Source organism: Aedes aegypti, chromosome 2 (genome assembly GCF_002204515.2).
Source record: "Aedes aegypti strain LVP_AGWG chromosome 2, AaegL5.0 Primary Assembly, whole genome shotgun sequence".
In the NCBI taxonomy this organism is placed as follows: domain Eukaryota; kingdom Metazoa; phylum Arthropoda; class Insecta; order Diptera; family Culicidae; genus Aedes; species Aedes aegypti.
The window spans coordinates 143,619,891-143,637,945 of record NC_035108.1 but is presented as its reverse complement, the minus strand read 5'-3'; the positions used below and the strand labels follow the sequence as shown (position 1 = coordinate 143,637,945).

Genomic DNA, 18,055 nt, shown 5'->3' with positions numbered 1-18,055 from the left:
CTTTTACATACGTAATGCTTGCAATTTCACAATAAAAAGAACAGCGAGCTGAAGAGGCAAGATGAAGTTAATGATAGAAATTCTGTGAGTCATAGAAGTTTTGTTCCTTTTGTGTCAATGCTTGTGCTTTGTTCATACGAGCTGTTCAAAATCTAGAGAAAAATTATTTTTATCATCTATCGGCATACTCAAATGAGCTGGTCATATAACGTGAATGCTTGATAGATTAAAACTTTAGTTGAGATACTCATAGAGTTTAATGACTTTATAAAACGTTGCGAATGCACGACCATCTAGAATTGAAGAAGCGCGCACGGGACGGTGTATTAGTAGGAAAAGAATACATAGAAATGATAAAATGCATTTTGATCATATTGGCGCATACGTCGACTATGCGAATATGGGCAGTAAAGTAAACATATACCTAATCAGCAAAACGAAGAAAAAAATATAAAGATATTAGACATCTATATACATAAACAGTAAGAGAAGTCTATGATTAGAAACTGAAGTATCCATCCATATTTATAGCAATGAAATCCTATGCATAATAGAAATTATCCATGAAATATTTATGGAGAAACCATTTAGAAAATACTGGAAAAACTCGTAAGTAATTCCTTATGCTTCGAATAAATGTAATACCTTTGATGGAACTTCTTGAACCTTTCCCCTAGTGTTCCGCAAGATATATTGTAGAATTCCTGGAAATATCACAGATATCCCTAGATTGAATTCTGAGGATTAATTTACGTATTGCATGGGTAATCTTTGCAGAACTGTGTACGGAATGCCTGCTCTGCTGTAATTCCAAAATGATTATTGAATGAAACTGTAATTTCTCCAACCTAATCGAACCTAATCGATAAAATGAATTAAGTCCCATTTTTATTGCACTTTGTCCATTGCAATATAATAAGTAAAGTTTTCGTACATCATAATGTCCTACTTTAGTTCAAAGTTTAAAACAATCACCCAAAATGTGCAAAATTGTAAAAGAAATAAAACATTGTTATCTTTTGCGAAAATAGTGAACAATGCCTTAGAAATCATTCACCACCCTCCTGACGAAAATCCTGGTTATTATTTGAATCTCTACCTCCCCTGATCTAAAAAATCGACAAAAAAACATGTCTCACCTAGTATTCTATGTCATAAATAAACAAATGCATTTCGTAAGTGTAAGTGATTCAACGTTTTCAATACATACCCACTGTACTACGTTAAAAATTAGAATAGAGAAACTGATTACGCGGTGCTCAATTTCTTATCGGCCAATTAATCAGTCGGTTCAAAGGTTTCACCCGATCGCACAGTCTAAATGAAATACCCTATCATAAAACAAAATACTTAGCATCTCTCAAATTAGTAAATACATTTTGGCTTGTTCATAATCCGCATGACCATTTGTTGAAAATATCAGACAGGTCGTTTTTTTTGGAAAATTTCACTATTGCTGGTGCAAAGGAACAAATAAGTTAAGTCTTTCAATTGTTTTCTACTATTTTCTTATTGAACAAATACCAAGATTTTTTTAACAAATTTATTTTTTTACTATTTCTGGTACACTCAGTATCACTGGCTCAGCCACCCTAAACGGTAAATATGTCTGTCGGTTCAATTGAAACTAATAAAGCATTTGCTTTGATCTGACGATCTATTATTTATGGGTCAACCTATGTAAACGCAACCGCTATGAATCAAACGAAAAATAAGCCATGACCTATTGTGTGAATTAATTCGGTGATTGTAGCAGTAGTGAAGAAGAAAAAATGTATCCCAAGTGAGAGCTGGCTTCGACACGCGACGTGTGAATTCACACAAGCAACTAGAGTGAGAATATGTATCTCAACATAAATTGTATTTTTGAATTGATGTTGAGAAGATTGATACCATGCCCACACAGTTACGGATCACCCACAGTGACGGATCACTTTGGCGTTCAACATTGAATAACTCGCTCAAAACATAAACGTTGACGTTAAACATATTTTTCCCATGTTATATTATTTGTCTTCTATTATTTGTAATGTTTAGCACAACATTCAACCGCTAAATAACGGTGTATTTGACAAATCTCGCGGAACATTACTAAAGGACCTATCTAACATTGAGAGGCTCTCTTTGTTTACTTTCTCTTTCATTAATAACTGAGTCACATTAACTTCTTCTGTTGCGTTTTTTGTATGGAACGCTAGTCAAGGAAATTGACTTTCGATCTATAGTGAAAAACTTCCCAAAATCTTTAGTATTCCACTGTTATAATCGAAAGAGAACGAGAGAGGAGAGAATCTCTCATTTGTACATAGGTCCTTTAGTAATGTTCCGCGAGAATTCATCTTTGGAAAACATTTTTCTTGATTGTTGATTCTAAATACCGAAAATTAGCACTTTTAACTAGTGATCCATAATATGGACCAGAAAACGATTGTTTACCACGGTTATGGATCACTTCAAAAGAACGTAGATTTCTGCCACTTTAAGCATTGGATTTGACATTTTCAGACAATAGCACTAAGGATAAAACTAATAAAACATCAAGGTTTGTAAATTTCATTTTTTAGCAGAGAAAAATGGGTGGAAAACTTGGTGTGGAGCGAAAACAGTTCATGTCACAGTTACTACAATGCAGTATCACAAAAAAGGGCATTGTTTCCAGCTCTAATACTGCTATTTTTTGCAGTAATACGTGACACATTAATAACTTTCGCCAAATCATGCAATACAGATGCATTGAGTTGAAAATCTCTTGATTTTGCGCACTGATCCGTAATATGTCACAATTTGATCCATAATATAAAAATTGATCCATAATATGGTTTTCAGAAACCGATACAATTTTTAATTTTTATGCAATCCTATGTAAATATTACACTCAAAACAGTTTACTAACAGAAGTTCCAATTTGAAACGATTCAATTCGGGCTTTTAAATTCCAATTTTACGTTTTCCATGTTGTTTTATTGAATTTTATAGGTTGGACTCCACACTATTTGATCCATAACCGTGGGGTCATGGTACAGTTAACTCTCTTTTACTCGATATTCCGTATCTCGATATCCAGTTAGAGAACCATAGTGAAAGTTGGTTTTCATGGCTAACTCGATGGTCCCTTAGATCGCAGTTGCACTGGTTTTGTGTTCTGTAACTCGATACCTCCCTAACTCGATGGTCCCTTCAATATCGAGTAAGGGAGAGATGACTGTAACTTCTTTGTTGCTTATGAGGTGGGTTACCCTTATTACAGGGCTGGTAGCGAATAAGTGTCTTGAAAAAAGGGACTCTAGAGACTCCTAGCTTGTAAAAAGAGTCCAAACAGGTACAGAAAGGATGCCGAAAAGGAACCAAATAGGTATCAAGAAATGAACTAGGAGATACAAAGATGTTTACACCAGACATTTCTTTAAGATTCTAGCATATTTTTCTGGTCATTACAACAAATATTGCGAATCGTATTTTCGTATTTATTTATTTATTATTTATTAGTTTCTCCAAGAATTGAATTAGACATTTGTCCAAAGTTTTCTTCGGATAAAGACTTCTTTTGGAGTTTATGCTGGAGTGATGTATCCAAGAAAATGTCGAGGATTTCTTCGAGAAGTTTTTGGAGATTTTTTAGTCCGAGGGGCGTTTTAGAAGGTCATCTCATTCTCAGTTATTGGGTCACCAAGAGGCTCGGTAGCTTAGTTCAGTGATCCTCAGCCTAAATGATTGTGCGGGCCACTGCGGTGCTTACAGAACTCAACGCGGGCCGCTTTTATAATTAGCATGTTTTTATCTCAAAGCAATCGAAAAATATCAGGAGTGAGTGAAACACGACGAAAAACACTCCTACACGTTTTTATTTTCTTGCTGTCAATCAATAATTAAGATGAATTGAAATATGCTATTTTGCAACAAAAAGATCTATCCCTGAATCATCAGAAAATCTGTGAAATGTAGTTTCATCGCCGTTCCAGAAATTTTAAACATTAAGGTTTTGAGAAAGCATTGAAGAGTTAAAATTTGATTTTCAGAAAAAAACTTAAATTGCTCAAACTTGAAGAAACTTGACAATTTATGAAGTTTGACTGAGATTCAGTTGAGAAATGAGCAAATTTCATGGTAATGAATCCCAATTTATTGAAACTCGGCAGTTCATTCCAGGAATCAGTTTTGTTTGATAAAAATAACTAGTTTAAATAAGTCAACTTAAATATTCAAGTGTTCAGAAAATCCACGACACAAAATTCAAAATCATCTTGGAGTTAATACATTGATTTCATTTGAAGGAATTTCAAAGATTCAGAACCCCAGAGTTCGCGGGCCGCACAAAAACTCACTGGGGGCCGCAGTTTGGTGACCACTGGCTTAGTTGATAAAGCGCTCGTCTAGCATACAAGAGTCCTGGGTTCAAATCCCAGCCGAGGACGTGGATTTTTTTTCATAAATTCACCCATAATTTGTCCATCTTTACCACGCGAGTTAGCAACGGAGCTACCCGGTTGGCGTTAACCAAAAATGCTGACGACCCAGCTGCAGCGAGTCGGTAACGGAGCCGCCAGAATGGGTGCAGTGGAGATTGCTGACGACGGCATCGGGGCGGATGTAACCATCGGTCATCGACGCGATCCAGCTGTTTCGATATGCGACGACGAAAAGTGCTAGTGCAGGCAAATGAAGTGTAGTTAATGGATAGATTGTAATAAACGTTTAGTTCGATTTCGGCTCTAGGGTAGTTAAGTAGCTTTTTTAAAAAGAAACTTCCATCCGTGAAAATGTAACTGGAGGCTCCGGCGAGATCCTCCATATCGGGAACAGTATAAGTGATATAAGTGAAGTGTAAAAATCTTTGAAAAATTCTTCTAAGTGGTTCCAAGAGCCACACCTTCAATATATCACAAAGCGACCCGCAGGATACCGTGGATCACCCGATCGGCGTGCCAGGACCCCAGTAGCGCTCCAGCAAAAAGGACAATCCAAACTCGCCTGCCTGCGGATCCCCCGAGTGTGAGGACGACAGCCACCAAAAGACCAACGATCCAATGTTGGCCGGACTCAGGACACGGTCCTTTATGTAAGTTTTTCCATTTTTATTATAAACCGACTAAAGGAGTATTTTTTTAATAAGAGAAAGTGCAATTTATTGATAAAATCAAATCGAATTATCAAATAGTGATTATTCTTATAAGTGCAATCAATTTTTAAATCTGAGTGAATACAGTGAATCAAACGATACAGTAGATTTAGCTTTTAGTGTCTCATAGTTTTGCTACATTAGAATCAAACAATAATGGCTAATCCAAATGCCGCTATCAATGGAGAGCCGGTTATCCCACCGCTAACCATGCAGCAATTTATTGAGTTAGGGAAGTTACCAGATTTTCTGCGTGACCTACAACCCTTTGACGGTCGACCAACCGAATTAATTAATTGGTTAGCCGACGTTCAAGGTGTAATCGATATGTATCGTGAACACGGTGCAACCGATGCTCAACTTGAGCTTATCGGACGTTCTGTTCGAAGAAAAATTAAAGGCGAAGCCGCCGACATTCTTAATGCAAATAATATCATGCACAATTGGAACAACATCAAAAGTACACTTTTGCTGTACTATAAAGATAAAAGGGATTTGAAAACCCTAGATTTTGAGTTAACGTCCATCAAAAAAGCACCTAATGAAAGCTTAGGGAGTTATTATTCTCGTGTTAATGAGCTACTATCGTCAATTATCGCTCAAATTCAGACAGAACCAAAATTTTTCCTACATGCAAATTCACACATTGATTACTTTCGAGAAAAGGCAATTGATTCTTTTATTAGGGGGCTAGAAAAACCCTTATGCCAACTTCTGAAAACTTTCTCTCAAAAGACACTAAACCATGCCTATCAGTTTTGCCTGGAATATTTCAACATGGACACCCGATCGGCTCCATATCGAAATGAACATGCATCTAATATCCCAAAACCAATGGATTTAGGAACACCTCCCAGATTGCCACCTAAAAAACAACCATTACAACCTTTTACTAGAAGTTTTCAACAACCATTTGTGCCTATGCAACCGTTTCAATGGTCTAAATTCAATTATGGACCCCAAGTTCCACAATTTCCACCAAGACCTTTCATGCCAAACCAACAATTTCAACAAAACAGTAGACCATTTCCTAAACCGGAACCCATGGAAGTGGATCCAAGTATCAGGTCAAGGAACATAAATTACGGTAATAGACCTCCCATGGGAGTCAAAAGACCACATCCGTTCCCATTTAATCAACCACAGCATTTTAAACGAGTGGCTCACCCGCTCGAATATAGTTATGCATATCCTGGTTACCCAGAATGTGATTCAGGATACGAAGATTTTTATTACCATTATTATCAATCGCAATTTGAACCACAAGAGCACGAAGAACAACCACAGCCCGACATTCATCGTGATGATGTACCAACAGCTGAAGAGGGCCCCGTCAATCAAGAAGATCCGCAACCATCCTCATCATCTCAGACTAATTTTTTAGAATGGAATCCGAGTTGGTAATTCCAACTCTTCCGTTTATCTATTTAAAAACAAATATTGGCGAGTTTCCATTTCTTGTAGATACTGGAGCGAATGTTAACATGATTGAACCCAAATTAGCCTACAGTTACAAGATTTCGAAACCGTACGACTTCAAAGCTGACAATATATCCAGTGCGAATGGTAATTTTAACGCCTCATCTGCTATCGACATTAACTTCTTTTACCCTAAAATCAACCACAGTGCTCAATTTTTGCTTCGCCAATTTCATCCATTTTTTAAAGGAATAATTGGTACAGGTATTCTACAATGTTTGAATGCAGTAATTGATTTAGAAAATAACGTTTTACATTTAAGAAAAGGTAAAGAAACCTTAAGTGTGCCACTTTCAAGATATAATCCCGCAACTCCAACATCAAACAACTTATTCAGAATTTCTCATTTGTCAACTGACGAAAGAGATAAGCTTCAAAAAATATTAGATTCTCACAAAGAAGTATTTCATCAACCCAACACCAAACTTACTTGTGGTACCACTGTGGAATGTTCAATAAATACCTCTGATGATGTACCAATCCATCAAAAGGTATATCCTTATCCTGCAGCCTATACAGAAGAAGTTAGGAAACAAGTTGATAAACTTTTAGCCGACGGTATAATCAGACCCTCAAGATCGGCTTGGACTTCACCGGTATGGATAGTGCCAAAAAAGGCAGATGCATCTGGCGAGAAAAAGTTTAGAATGGTCATAGATTACAGGAAGTTGAATGAAAAGACAATTTCCGATCGATATCCAATGCCCGAAATTGGTTATGTAATTGATCAATTGAAAGGACAGAAATATTTTTCCACATTAGACCTTGCGTCTGGCTTTCATCAAATACGGATGAAAGCAAGCGATATTGAAAAAACGGCATTCTCTATAAATAATGGCAAGTATGAATTCACAAGAATGCCATTTGGATTAAAAAACGCGCCTGCAACTTTTCAGAGGGCGATTGATGATGTTCTTAGAGAACACATAGGAAAGATCTGCTACGTGTATATAGACGACGTGATAGTTTTCGGTAAAGACCTTGTAGAGCATTTGAAAAATTTGGACACTATCTTCAGAACACTGAACGCTGCTGGATTAAAGATCCAGTTAGATAAATCAGAATTTCTTCATCAAGACGTTGAATTCTTAGGCTACATTATAAGCTCAGAAGGAATTAAACCAAATCAAAAGAAAATTGAAGCCATCAATCAGTTTCCAGAACCTAAGAATCTAAAGGAACTTCGAGGGTTTTTAGGAATGATGGGCTATTATCGAAGATTTGTCAAAGATTTTGCAAAGATTGCAAAACCCCTGACGAACCTTCTAAGGGGGGAGAGAAGCCCTGCCTCTAACAAGAGAATAAGTTTGAATGATAAAGAAAAACAATGCTTCCAGAAAATGAAAAGCTTACTTTCATCTTCCGATATACTCATATACCCAGATTTTAATAAACCTTTTATCTTGACGACCGATGCATCCGATTTCGCAATTGGTGCAGTCCTGTCTCAAGGAGAGTTGGGAAAAGATAAACCGATACACTTTGCGTCTAGAACCCTTTCAAAAACGGAAGAAGGTTGTTCAGTACCCGAAAAAGAAATGCTTGCGATTTACTGGGCACTTCAAACATTTAGAAACTATTTGTATGGAGCAAAGTTTAAAATATTAACGGATCACCAGCCTCTTACATTCGCATTGTCTCCTAAAAATACGAACGCTAAACTTAAGAGATGGAAAGCGTACCTTGAAGAGCATGATTATGAAATCATTTATAAGCCGGGGAAATCGAATGTATTTGCTGATGCTTTAAGTAGAATTGTCTGCTCCATGACAGGAACCCAACACTCTGCAGACAACAGCGACGATTTTTATATCGAATCCACTGAAGCACCTATCAATGCCTTTAAACACCAAGTAATTTTGCAGGAAGGTCCGGACAAAGTAACAATAACCAATCCATTCTCTAGCTACACTAGAATAAACATTTCTACTCTTAATACTAATGACGACTATCTTTTGCAGGTTCTTAAAAATCATTTTGATTTATCGAAGGTTAACGGATTATTAACAACAGAACCCTTGATGGGTAAAATCCAAGAAATTTACAAAAAACATTTTGGCTCCAAGAGAATGTTAAAAATCCGCTTTTGCCAAACGATGCTTCAAGATGTACCACAAGAGGATGAACAGTGGAATATCATCCGACGAGAACATTACAGAGCTCATCGCGGAGCTGAAGAAAACAAGTTACAACTATTGAGGGGGTTTTACTTCCCAAAACTCTCTCAAAAGTTGAAAGACTTTGTGACAAATTGCCAAATTTGCCACGAAAGTAAATACAATCGAAACCCTATCAAATATCCTATCCAGGCCACTCCAATCCCAAATGCCCCTTTCAAGATTGCCCATATCGATATCCTTTTCCTTGAGAATCACCACTTCCTAACCTATATCGACAAATTTTCCAAATTTGCCCAAATTAAAAGTATTGATTCTAGAGCTGCTGTCGATATAGTTCCCGCAGTTAAAGAGATCCTTTTGAAGTACAATACACCAGAAATATTAGTAATGGACGGAGAAAAATCCTTCATGACTGGAGATTTGGTAAACTTTTACAACACCCATCATATTCAACCATATATTACCGCAACCGGACGAAGCGAGATGAATGGTGTTGTGGAGCGTTTCCACTCCACAATTCTAGAAATTTATAGAATGTCAAAAGCAGAGAATCCAGGGAAACCTGTTAATGAAATGCTCCTTTTGTCATTGAATAAATACAATTCCTCAATCCATAGTACCACTAAACATACTCCTCTCGAAATTATCCTTCCTTCTCCCAGAACTCCAGAAATAATAGAAAAAGTTTTCAAGAACATTACGGAAAAACAGAAAAAAGATTTGAAATATCATAATAAATCAAAAAAAACGATTGAACTGGAATGCAATCAGGAAGTGTATGAAAATGCTAGACAAAGGATGAAGCATAAACCGCGATTTAAGAAAAATAAAATCAAACACGTTAATAACAGTACGGTTACTATGGATGATGGAAGAAAAGTTCACAAAAATGATGTCAAGGTCAGAAAAATCTAACATCTGTCTTTCTTCATTTCACTTTTCAGAGTTTTTATAAGCTTAAGTATAGTAATAGGTAGTAAAATAGACGTTAACAGAATTGATCATTTGCCGATTGTTATTTTTCATTCAGGTTCAGCGAGAATTCAATTATCATCCCATTTCATTCAATATTCATTCCCATATCATTTCAATATTACTTCCTTAACTAATCATGTAGAAGGTCTTAGAAGTCAATTCGAACAGCTAAAATTTAATCAATTCACGAAGCTTATCCTCCAAAAGTTTGACGAGATTCATCAAACACTTAAAAATTTAGCTCCATCAAAAAGAAACAAGAGATGGGATAGTTTAGGAGCGGGATGGAAATTTATTGCCGGTAGCCCAGACGCGAACGATTTAAAAATTATAAACTCCTCAATCAACGAACTTGTTAATAATAATAATCAGCAGATCAGAATAAACAGAGCCCTAAATTTGCAAATGAAAGAATTGGTTTACAAAACAAAGGATGCAATAGACCTCTCAAATTCAAAATCATTGGAAATCTATTCGATTAATATTTTCCTTAACTTGAAGTATCTAGCAGAAAAATTAACACAAATTGTCGATAGTGTAATACTTGCCAAAATAGGAATTTTAAACGAAAAAATACTAAGTCAAGATGAAGTAGAAGTTTTGTATCAAGATTTATCTAAACAGAATATTACACTTCATAACGTCTTGGAAGCACTGAGCCTTGCAGATACAACGATCGCAACCAACACCAAGGAATTGACCCTTTTGATAAAGACACCCATCTTAGATAAAAGGATTTTCAACAAGATTCACGCCTTCCCTGTAACATCCAATCATAAACAAATTCATTTGGCGAAAAGGTATTATTTGAATCATGATACCGGTAACTACATTGTAAATTCACTGGAATCAACCATTTACAAAATTCATGAAACGGAATTCGACAACTCCAAATGCGTACCAAATCTTCTCTCTGGACAGCAAGCTAGCTGCAACTATACCATGAACCCACCTGATGAGGAAGTCATTATTATAAACGATGGAAACATTATCCTGAACACAATCCAAAACATTTCTCTTACATCAAATTGTGGAATTAGTAATCGTACTTTAACTGGAACGTTTTTGCTATCATTTCACGATTGCGAAGTAACCATCAACAATACCAGCTATTCAAACACGGTTCAGAATATGGCAGGAAGCCCAATACAGCTACCTTTAGATGGAATTTCAATACAGAAGCAGTTTACAATAGCAAACCTGAGTTTGGAACATTTGCATAACCTGCATCTGGAGATGAGAAAGGAGATGGAGTATATCCGATTGAACAACACCAGCTTCAGCATCAAGTGGCCCTCTTGGCCCGCCTTTGGGGGAATCATCTCGTTCCCCTGCATGATAATCGTAATTGCGATTCTTTTCAAAGTTTTCTCCCACAGATCAGCCACTATAAAGATACAGGCATCTAATGACATAGCTACTCAGGAATCAGTGGTGGACATGCAACCCAGGATCAAGCCTTTGAGTCTAATGGACGTGATTCGCACGGAACCTCATCTCTCAGGAAGGGACGAGTTAGCAACGGAGCTACCCGGTTGGCGTTAACCAAAAATGCTGACGACCCAGCTGCAGCGAGTCCGTAACGGAGCCGCCAGAATGGGTGCAGTGGAGATTGCTGACGACGGCATCGGGGCGGATGTAACCATCGGTCATCGACGCGATCCAGCTGTTTCGATATGCGACGACGAAAAGTGCTAGTGCAGGCAAATGAAGTGTAGTTAATGGATAGATTGTTATAAACGTTTAGTTCGATTTCGGCTCTAGGGTAGTTAAGTAGCTTTTTTTAAAAAGAAACCATCCGTGAAAATGTAACTCGCGTAATGAGTTAATTAATTCAAGGAATTCTGTCAGATTTATCGTTTCAAAATTTAAATCTCATGTCAAAAATATTGAGAAATTCCTGGAAGAGTATTCAAAATATTTCCTCGAATGTTCTCAGGAGAAAAAAATTGAGCAATTCCTGGGAGTAAATGCGGGTGAATTCTTGTAGGAATATATATGAAAATTCCTGGCAGACTAACTGGGAACATTAACGATGAATTCTTGTAAATCTTCCTGGACAAATCTAAAGGATTTTTTTTTTGTTTCAAAAACTGTGAAATGAACCTTCGTGGATTTTCTTGGAAGATCTCCTGTAAGAATCTTTGGATGATCTCCTATAATGATAACTGGGGAAATCGGTGGAAGAATCATTATCTAATATCTGGAGGAGATCCTTAAATAGTCTTTGGGAAATTACTGGAGATAGAAGCGTTAGAGATCTCAAAGATTTCCTGAAGCAACTTTGAAGAAATTCCTCAAATCATCCCTTGAAACACAACTAGAAGTCTTTTTGGGATAATTGATGAAGAAATTGCAAGATGATTTTTTGTAGAGATCTGTAGAGGAGTATGCCAGAAGAAATCTAAAAAGAAATGACTAGCAGAATTCCTGAAGCTCTGAAAAGTACTGAAGAAGCTGTGAAATAGTTTCGCAAAGTCTCTGTAGGTTTCTCTTGAATCTCTAATATTTGCCAGTAGGATTCACAGTAAGCAGAATAAGGAAAAAAGAGACTTTAGAGACAATGTTGGTCAAAGTAGAGGCTTTAGAGACCTTGCGTTAAAATATAGACTTGCATTAAAATAGAGGCCAAGTCTCTAAAAAATACTTGCTACCTGCCTCAATAGAGCTGGTAGCGACTGAGGGTCTTAAAAATAGAAACTTAAGATACCTCATGCCTGAAAAACGAGATCTTCAGGTATTTGCCTAGGTTCCCTTCAGGCATTACCCCGAAGATTTCTTCGGTAGTTCATTTGGTGATTCTTTTACGGACTTGCTAAGAAGCTCTTCCTAAATTTTTGATGCAAAAACATCGGGCATATATGTAGGATTGTTCGAGCTTGATTGGCCGCCCGTGGTTGCTACTCCAATATCGCCAGATCAGCTGCACTTACACAAGGAACCAACCAGATGACTGCTTGGGATTAACAGGCACCCTCAGTGCATAAGCGCTGGTGATCTTCTATTTTCAGGCCATATTGGCACCTGCCACGTCAGAATGCAGACCAATGAGGGGAAGGGGAAGAAGTTGATTATGCATTCATCTGGCTCCCACGGTCGACCGTATATACCACCGCGTCTACGCCAGTTCATGCGGGAAAGGTGAAGTGGTGGGGTTATTTTTATGGCAGAGAGGCTTGCTGGTTGCATAGCGAAAGATACAACTACAAAGTACGAGGAAAGGGATGGGACTGGGATTGAACACATGACCTTCTGTTTATGAAGCAGAAGCAGTAGCTATTAGACCACCGACCCCGTCTAACATATATGTAGGATCGTTCGGAGGAAATACTGGAATAATGGTCGAAAGCTATGTGGAATCGTAAATGGCATATTGAAGATTTATGGAGATTATTATTTTAAATTACTCAGAAAAGTTTGGAAAAACTACAGAAGCAATCCTTGGATGTAACATTGAATGAAGTTCTCGGTGAAATGTTTGGAGGAACTTCATGAATAATCCCTAATTGTTTTTTTTTCAAGGAATTCATATGCATTAAGATTTTTTGAAATAAACATTGGACGAATTTTTGAAACTATTTTACTTACGAAATTACTCGAAAAAATTCGAAAGAACTACAGAAGCCATACCTGGTTGAAATGTTGTAGAAAAACTTCTTCTTCTTCTTCTTTTTGTCATCACTGGGACAGACCCTGCTTCTCAGCACAGCTTTCTTTGCCAAAGTTGCCATTTTCGTATTCGTATATCATGTGGCAAGTACTATGATACTCTAACCATGGGAAGTCAAGGAAATTTCCATTGCGAAAAGATCCTGGACCAACCGGAAATCAAACCCACATACCTTCAGCATTGCTTTGCTTTGTAGCCGTGGACTCTATTCACTCAGCTAAAGAAGGACCCAAGGGAAAGTCTTAGTGAAATTTTTGAAGTCTTAGTGACTTCATGAACAATCCCTGGTCGATTTTATTGAGGAATTCATGTTCTTGATAGAATTAGTCGAATAAACTTTGGAATTTTTGAAGCAGTTTTACTTGAGAAAGTTTGAAAGAACTATAGTACTGCCGTTCTAAGCATATTCTCGTGTTCGATAATGTTCACATTGAACATGGGAACAAGTAGGCGTAGAATGCAGAGTAGGCATTGAGAAAATAGGCAGAGAAATTGAAATGTTTGAAATGAAAAACTCGTTTATCATTCGAACATTCGAAAAAATCCAAAAAATTCAGAAGATTCAAACATGCTAAGTCTTAATGAAACTTTCATAGTTTGCTTTTCACTTCGATATCTTTCCGTAAAATATTTGTAGTATTCGATTAATTTTCATTATGTGAAAATTTAAATGGCGTTTTTTCTTGTTTTACCGAACAAATCATGTCCTCTCATTAGTGCAGCTGAAAGATCATTAGAAGATATGTTGAAATCTGAACTCAACTCATCTGCGTTTTCGAGATGGGACTGACTGGCGATTCACGGCAGTACAGGAGCAATCCCTGGATAAATTGCTGATGAAATCCCAAGTAAAATTTTTGGAAGAAATTGTTTAGTTAAAATGCTGGAGAAATTCTTAGCGAAATTTTTGGAGGAACTACTTGAGTAATCCCTGGTCCACTATGTTTCTGTTCCTAAAATAATTTACTAAAAAAACCTTGGATGAATTTTCGAAGCTATGTTTGGACTGAATTTTAGAAAATCCATATGTCAAAAGCTGGAAAAAATATTAGAAAAATCGGCCTAGAAACTCCTGTGAGATGAACTGAAAACTATATCTCTAAACGAATTTCTTTGGAAGTTCTCATACACGCTAAGCCTGCTCCACGCAGCGCATGTGTTAAAACTACACAGAATGAGGCAACCGATGCAGGACTAGCTGGCTGAGTGAAAATTCTGTGTAAGTCGCACTCATGCTGTGTGTAGCCGATGTGTTGGCCTTCGGCTGTGCGGGGATCGATGGAAACGGAACTGTCAATCATCTCCCGCGCAGCAGCAAACAGTTGGCCGTTGGTAAGATGGGGAGTTTTCTGGGATTTTTTCTAGCAAAAAGCCGGAAGATGGTCGCATATGTGGAAGTTTTTTCCCTATTTGCTTCCGCTTCGGCTATTCGAATGAAAACATCTCTGAAAACTTGAAAATTTTAATGTTTTTCTAATGTTTTCAGAAGCAAAACAAAAATGGAAGCGAATTCCGCATTCCAAGCGTTCCTCCTCTGTACGCATTTCACTCATTCGGTTTGTTCACCACTGTTTGCACAAAACTGTGCACTCGGCACTCATTTTTGAGCGTGGCAAGTTTAGCGTGTAGCAACTGGAAGAATCGGTGAATATAACAATAGTATAAGTAAATCTGGATAGTCCCTGCTAAAATTTTCAAAGTATAGGATCCCTGTTTAAATTACTGAGGCATACTCAAGGATTTTTTAAGCAAATTTTAGAAAAATTTCTATAGGTATACCATGAAAAATCTCTGATGGAATTTCTAGACGAGTTTTTGATGTCATTCGTGGAGGAATCTATAGAGAATTTTTATGCATTCCAATATTAAAAAATCTTTGAAGATATCACTAGAATTCCTGAAGATTCTAAGCTAAGAGGTATTATATGTGAGGTAGGATTTTCAAATGTTAATTTTTCGAAGTGTATTACACGAATGTGCTTATCAAGGTCTAGTTATCATAAAAATAAATAGTTTCATCATTTCTGTGAATAAATATTAGTCGTTATATTCTAGTAGAACAATACGAAAAATCTTTTTTTTGTTTCCGCTATTGCCATAATTGGTACATTTCTAAAGGTATCATGAAAAATATCTGATGAAATTTTTAGACATACTCTTGAAGGAGAATTTTTATGCATTCCAATAGAAATCTTTGGAGATATCGCTAAAAGAATTCTTGAAGATAATGTTGTATTATTATTATTATTATCATTGTCTTTATTAACAAGGCTTTCAGCCCGTGACTGGTTCACCTCGACGAAGAAATGTGGAATAGTCGCGTAATTGGGTTGTTTAGTGATGCAACATTCACAGTTTTTTGTAGTTTGATCGAAAGAGCACATTTTTCTAAGTGTAACACGATTTTATTGCCCTCTAATATCTTATTTTTAATATAATAAATGATTAAAAAAGATTTCATTCCGTCGACTCAATGACATTTCAATTTACATAATGACAGTTCGTCCCGAAGTAAAATTTGCCGAGGGGTGATTCAAACGCGATTTCCATACTAAATTCAAACGTGTTTTAAAAATAGTTCCAGGGCACGGAAAATTATGAAACTTCGGATTCTGGCTCAGTTTTTAACGTAGAATCAGAATATGTAAAAAACAGGATACCCCTAAACAAGCCAATTGTCTCTGGAGCTTCTAGAATTTTGCACCACAATTGATAGCGAAAAAGAGATTTTAGAAACTATTTCGTCTAAAAAGAAACTTCTAAGATCTCCCATTAAAAAAATGAGACATTTCATAGACATGCATTAAAATAGTGACCGAGTCTATGAAAAGAGACCAGCTACCAGCCCTGTGGGAAAATTGTACAATGAATGATTAACTGTAGCTAAGGCAATAAAGCACCGTCGCTATCCGACACTGATTTCTCTAGCGTCGATACAGCCTTTTTTGACGTCTCTTTGCATTTTTACCTACATATGTGTACTGTGGACAATAATTAATCAATCCAATAATTGAAGCCTATCTTATCGAAAAGACTAATGCCTCATCATCTTCGTGATAAAGCTGATTGTGCTCAAGACAGGTCCACATGTTGTAGCCTATAGCCAGCCAAGTACTTAGATGCTTCATTGGCATTTTTTGCCATGTGAACTATCATATTGCCAATGCTTCTGGCGTTCTTTATTTTCACTCATTCATGTATTGCGGGCAACAACACGTTTTCCAAGAAATACGTTTCATTCAATACCGGTTTGCATAAAGTATGGATGGATATAGAACAAAATGCCGGCAAATTCCAAAAGGGCTCCTTTACTGCATAAAAGCATAACTGTCCTATATGGAAGAAGTAGATATTGAGAAAATTGCGCTCAATGTTTGAAGTATGTTTTCTCAAATATATTTTCATAATTTTCTAACACATTTCTGCATGCCATATTCATTTATCTCCAATCAGTGGCGATTCCCTAACCTCAAATCTACCTGTTCCACGAATAGAAAATCTTCATTTTTAGCAACAAATTTACATCTAATGAGTAGAGATTTGTTAGAAAGGATGATTTCAATCATTATCTGTCTGATTTACATCCTAAATTTGCCGAAATAGTCATTTTCAGAGTCGTAGAACAGGTAGAAAGTGAGGTTACGAGTCGCCACTGTCTCCAATGCACAGATAATTTATTTTACTGGGCAACAATTGCCCTTTTAACGTTGCTGGGTATATTAAAGAGACTATTATGCCTTTGCTTTTTACTATGAGACTTCATATACTTCCACTACATTTTCGAACAAAGCGTGTTAATTTGTATACCTATGCGTAGTAAAGTACATACATAATAAAACATTATTGACGATGGAATTAGGTGTTGGTTAAATCCATATGCGACAGTTATGCTTTTATGGACAATATAGTTCGTACATCTGACTTCATAGTTATACGAGCTTGCAGATGAAATGATTTTAATAATTTTGAGTTTAGTTCGACCAGAGCCAGTTTAAACGAAATGCCATCTTTTAAACCTAAAGTAACGTACCTGCATTGAACAAGAAATAATGCGCCTTCATCGGGAGCAACTTTTTGTTGACTTCAATGTTCCCCATCTTTGCCTTCTCCTAGCACTTCCTTTTCCGCTTCACACTTTCAAATGATGGTTAACTTAAGATTGTTAAATCCGTCTGCACAATTTCATTCAAAATACAACGGGGTGTAACTTAGATTGACCATTGAATACACACGACTTCTAATAATATCAGGATTCTCCACAAGCGATCTGTTTCTCGGCTATTCGACCATCGTGTTCTGGTCGCTATCACTACGTCCAGTTTCCCATCGGAATGACGACCATGCAATGTGGAATAACTTCTCTCTGATGCGCACTGCACAATGTTTTGGGGAGGAATCAGCTGAACTTATTATGGAGCACACAGATCACTGCACTTGTTATCTTATCAATGGTAAGTAAGTAGTTTAGAAGAATGAATGACAAAAACAGCACCACAAACACAAATCGAAAGAACTCGTGGAACCGGCGTGTTGAGTAAAAATAACGCTAAACACAACTGGAACCTTTAAACCTGCCACCACATCCAAATCTCTGCTTGCAGTCTCTTGAAGACTTCACATGGAACTATTCGTCCACTCGTGGATTTAGATCGCTGCTTTGGTGCTGCTGTTTGCGTGACAGATCCGAATCCGAAG

At 36.9% G+C, this 18,055-nt stretch overlaps 1 protein-coding gene across 3 annotated transcripts in view; it reads right to left on the bottom strand.

The window, feature by feature from the left end:
* The window catches only part of LOC5574864 (major facilitator superfamily domain-containing protein 6), a 27,719-nt gene extending 9,664 nt beyond the window's left edge, over nucleotides 1-18,055 (bottom strand). The window contains exon 1 of one of the 3 annotated variants that reach the window (XM_021842586.1): nucleotides 17,391-18,055. In XM_021842586.1, the coding sequence (XP_021698278.1) occupies nucleotides 17,391-17,457 (67 nt within the window). In that variant the 5' untranslated portion in view covers nucleotides 17,458-18,055. The remainder of the gene's footprint in view (nucleotides 1-17,390) is intronic. The other 2 variants (XM_021842587.1, XM_001661636.2) reach the window with 2 other exon arrangements.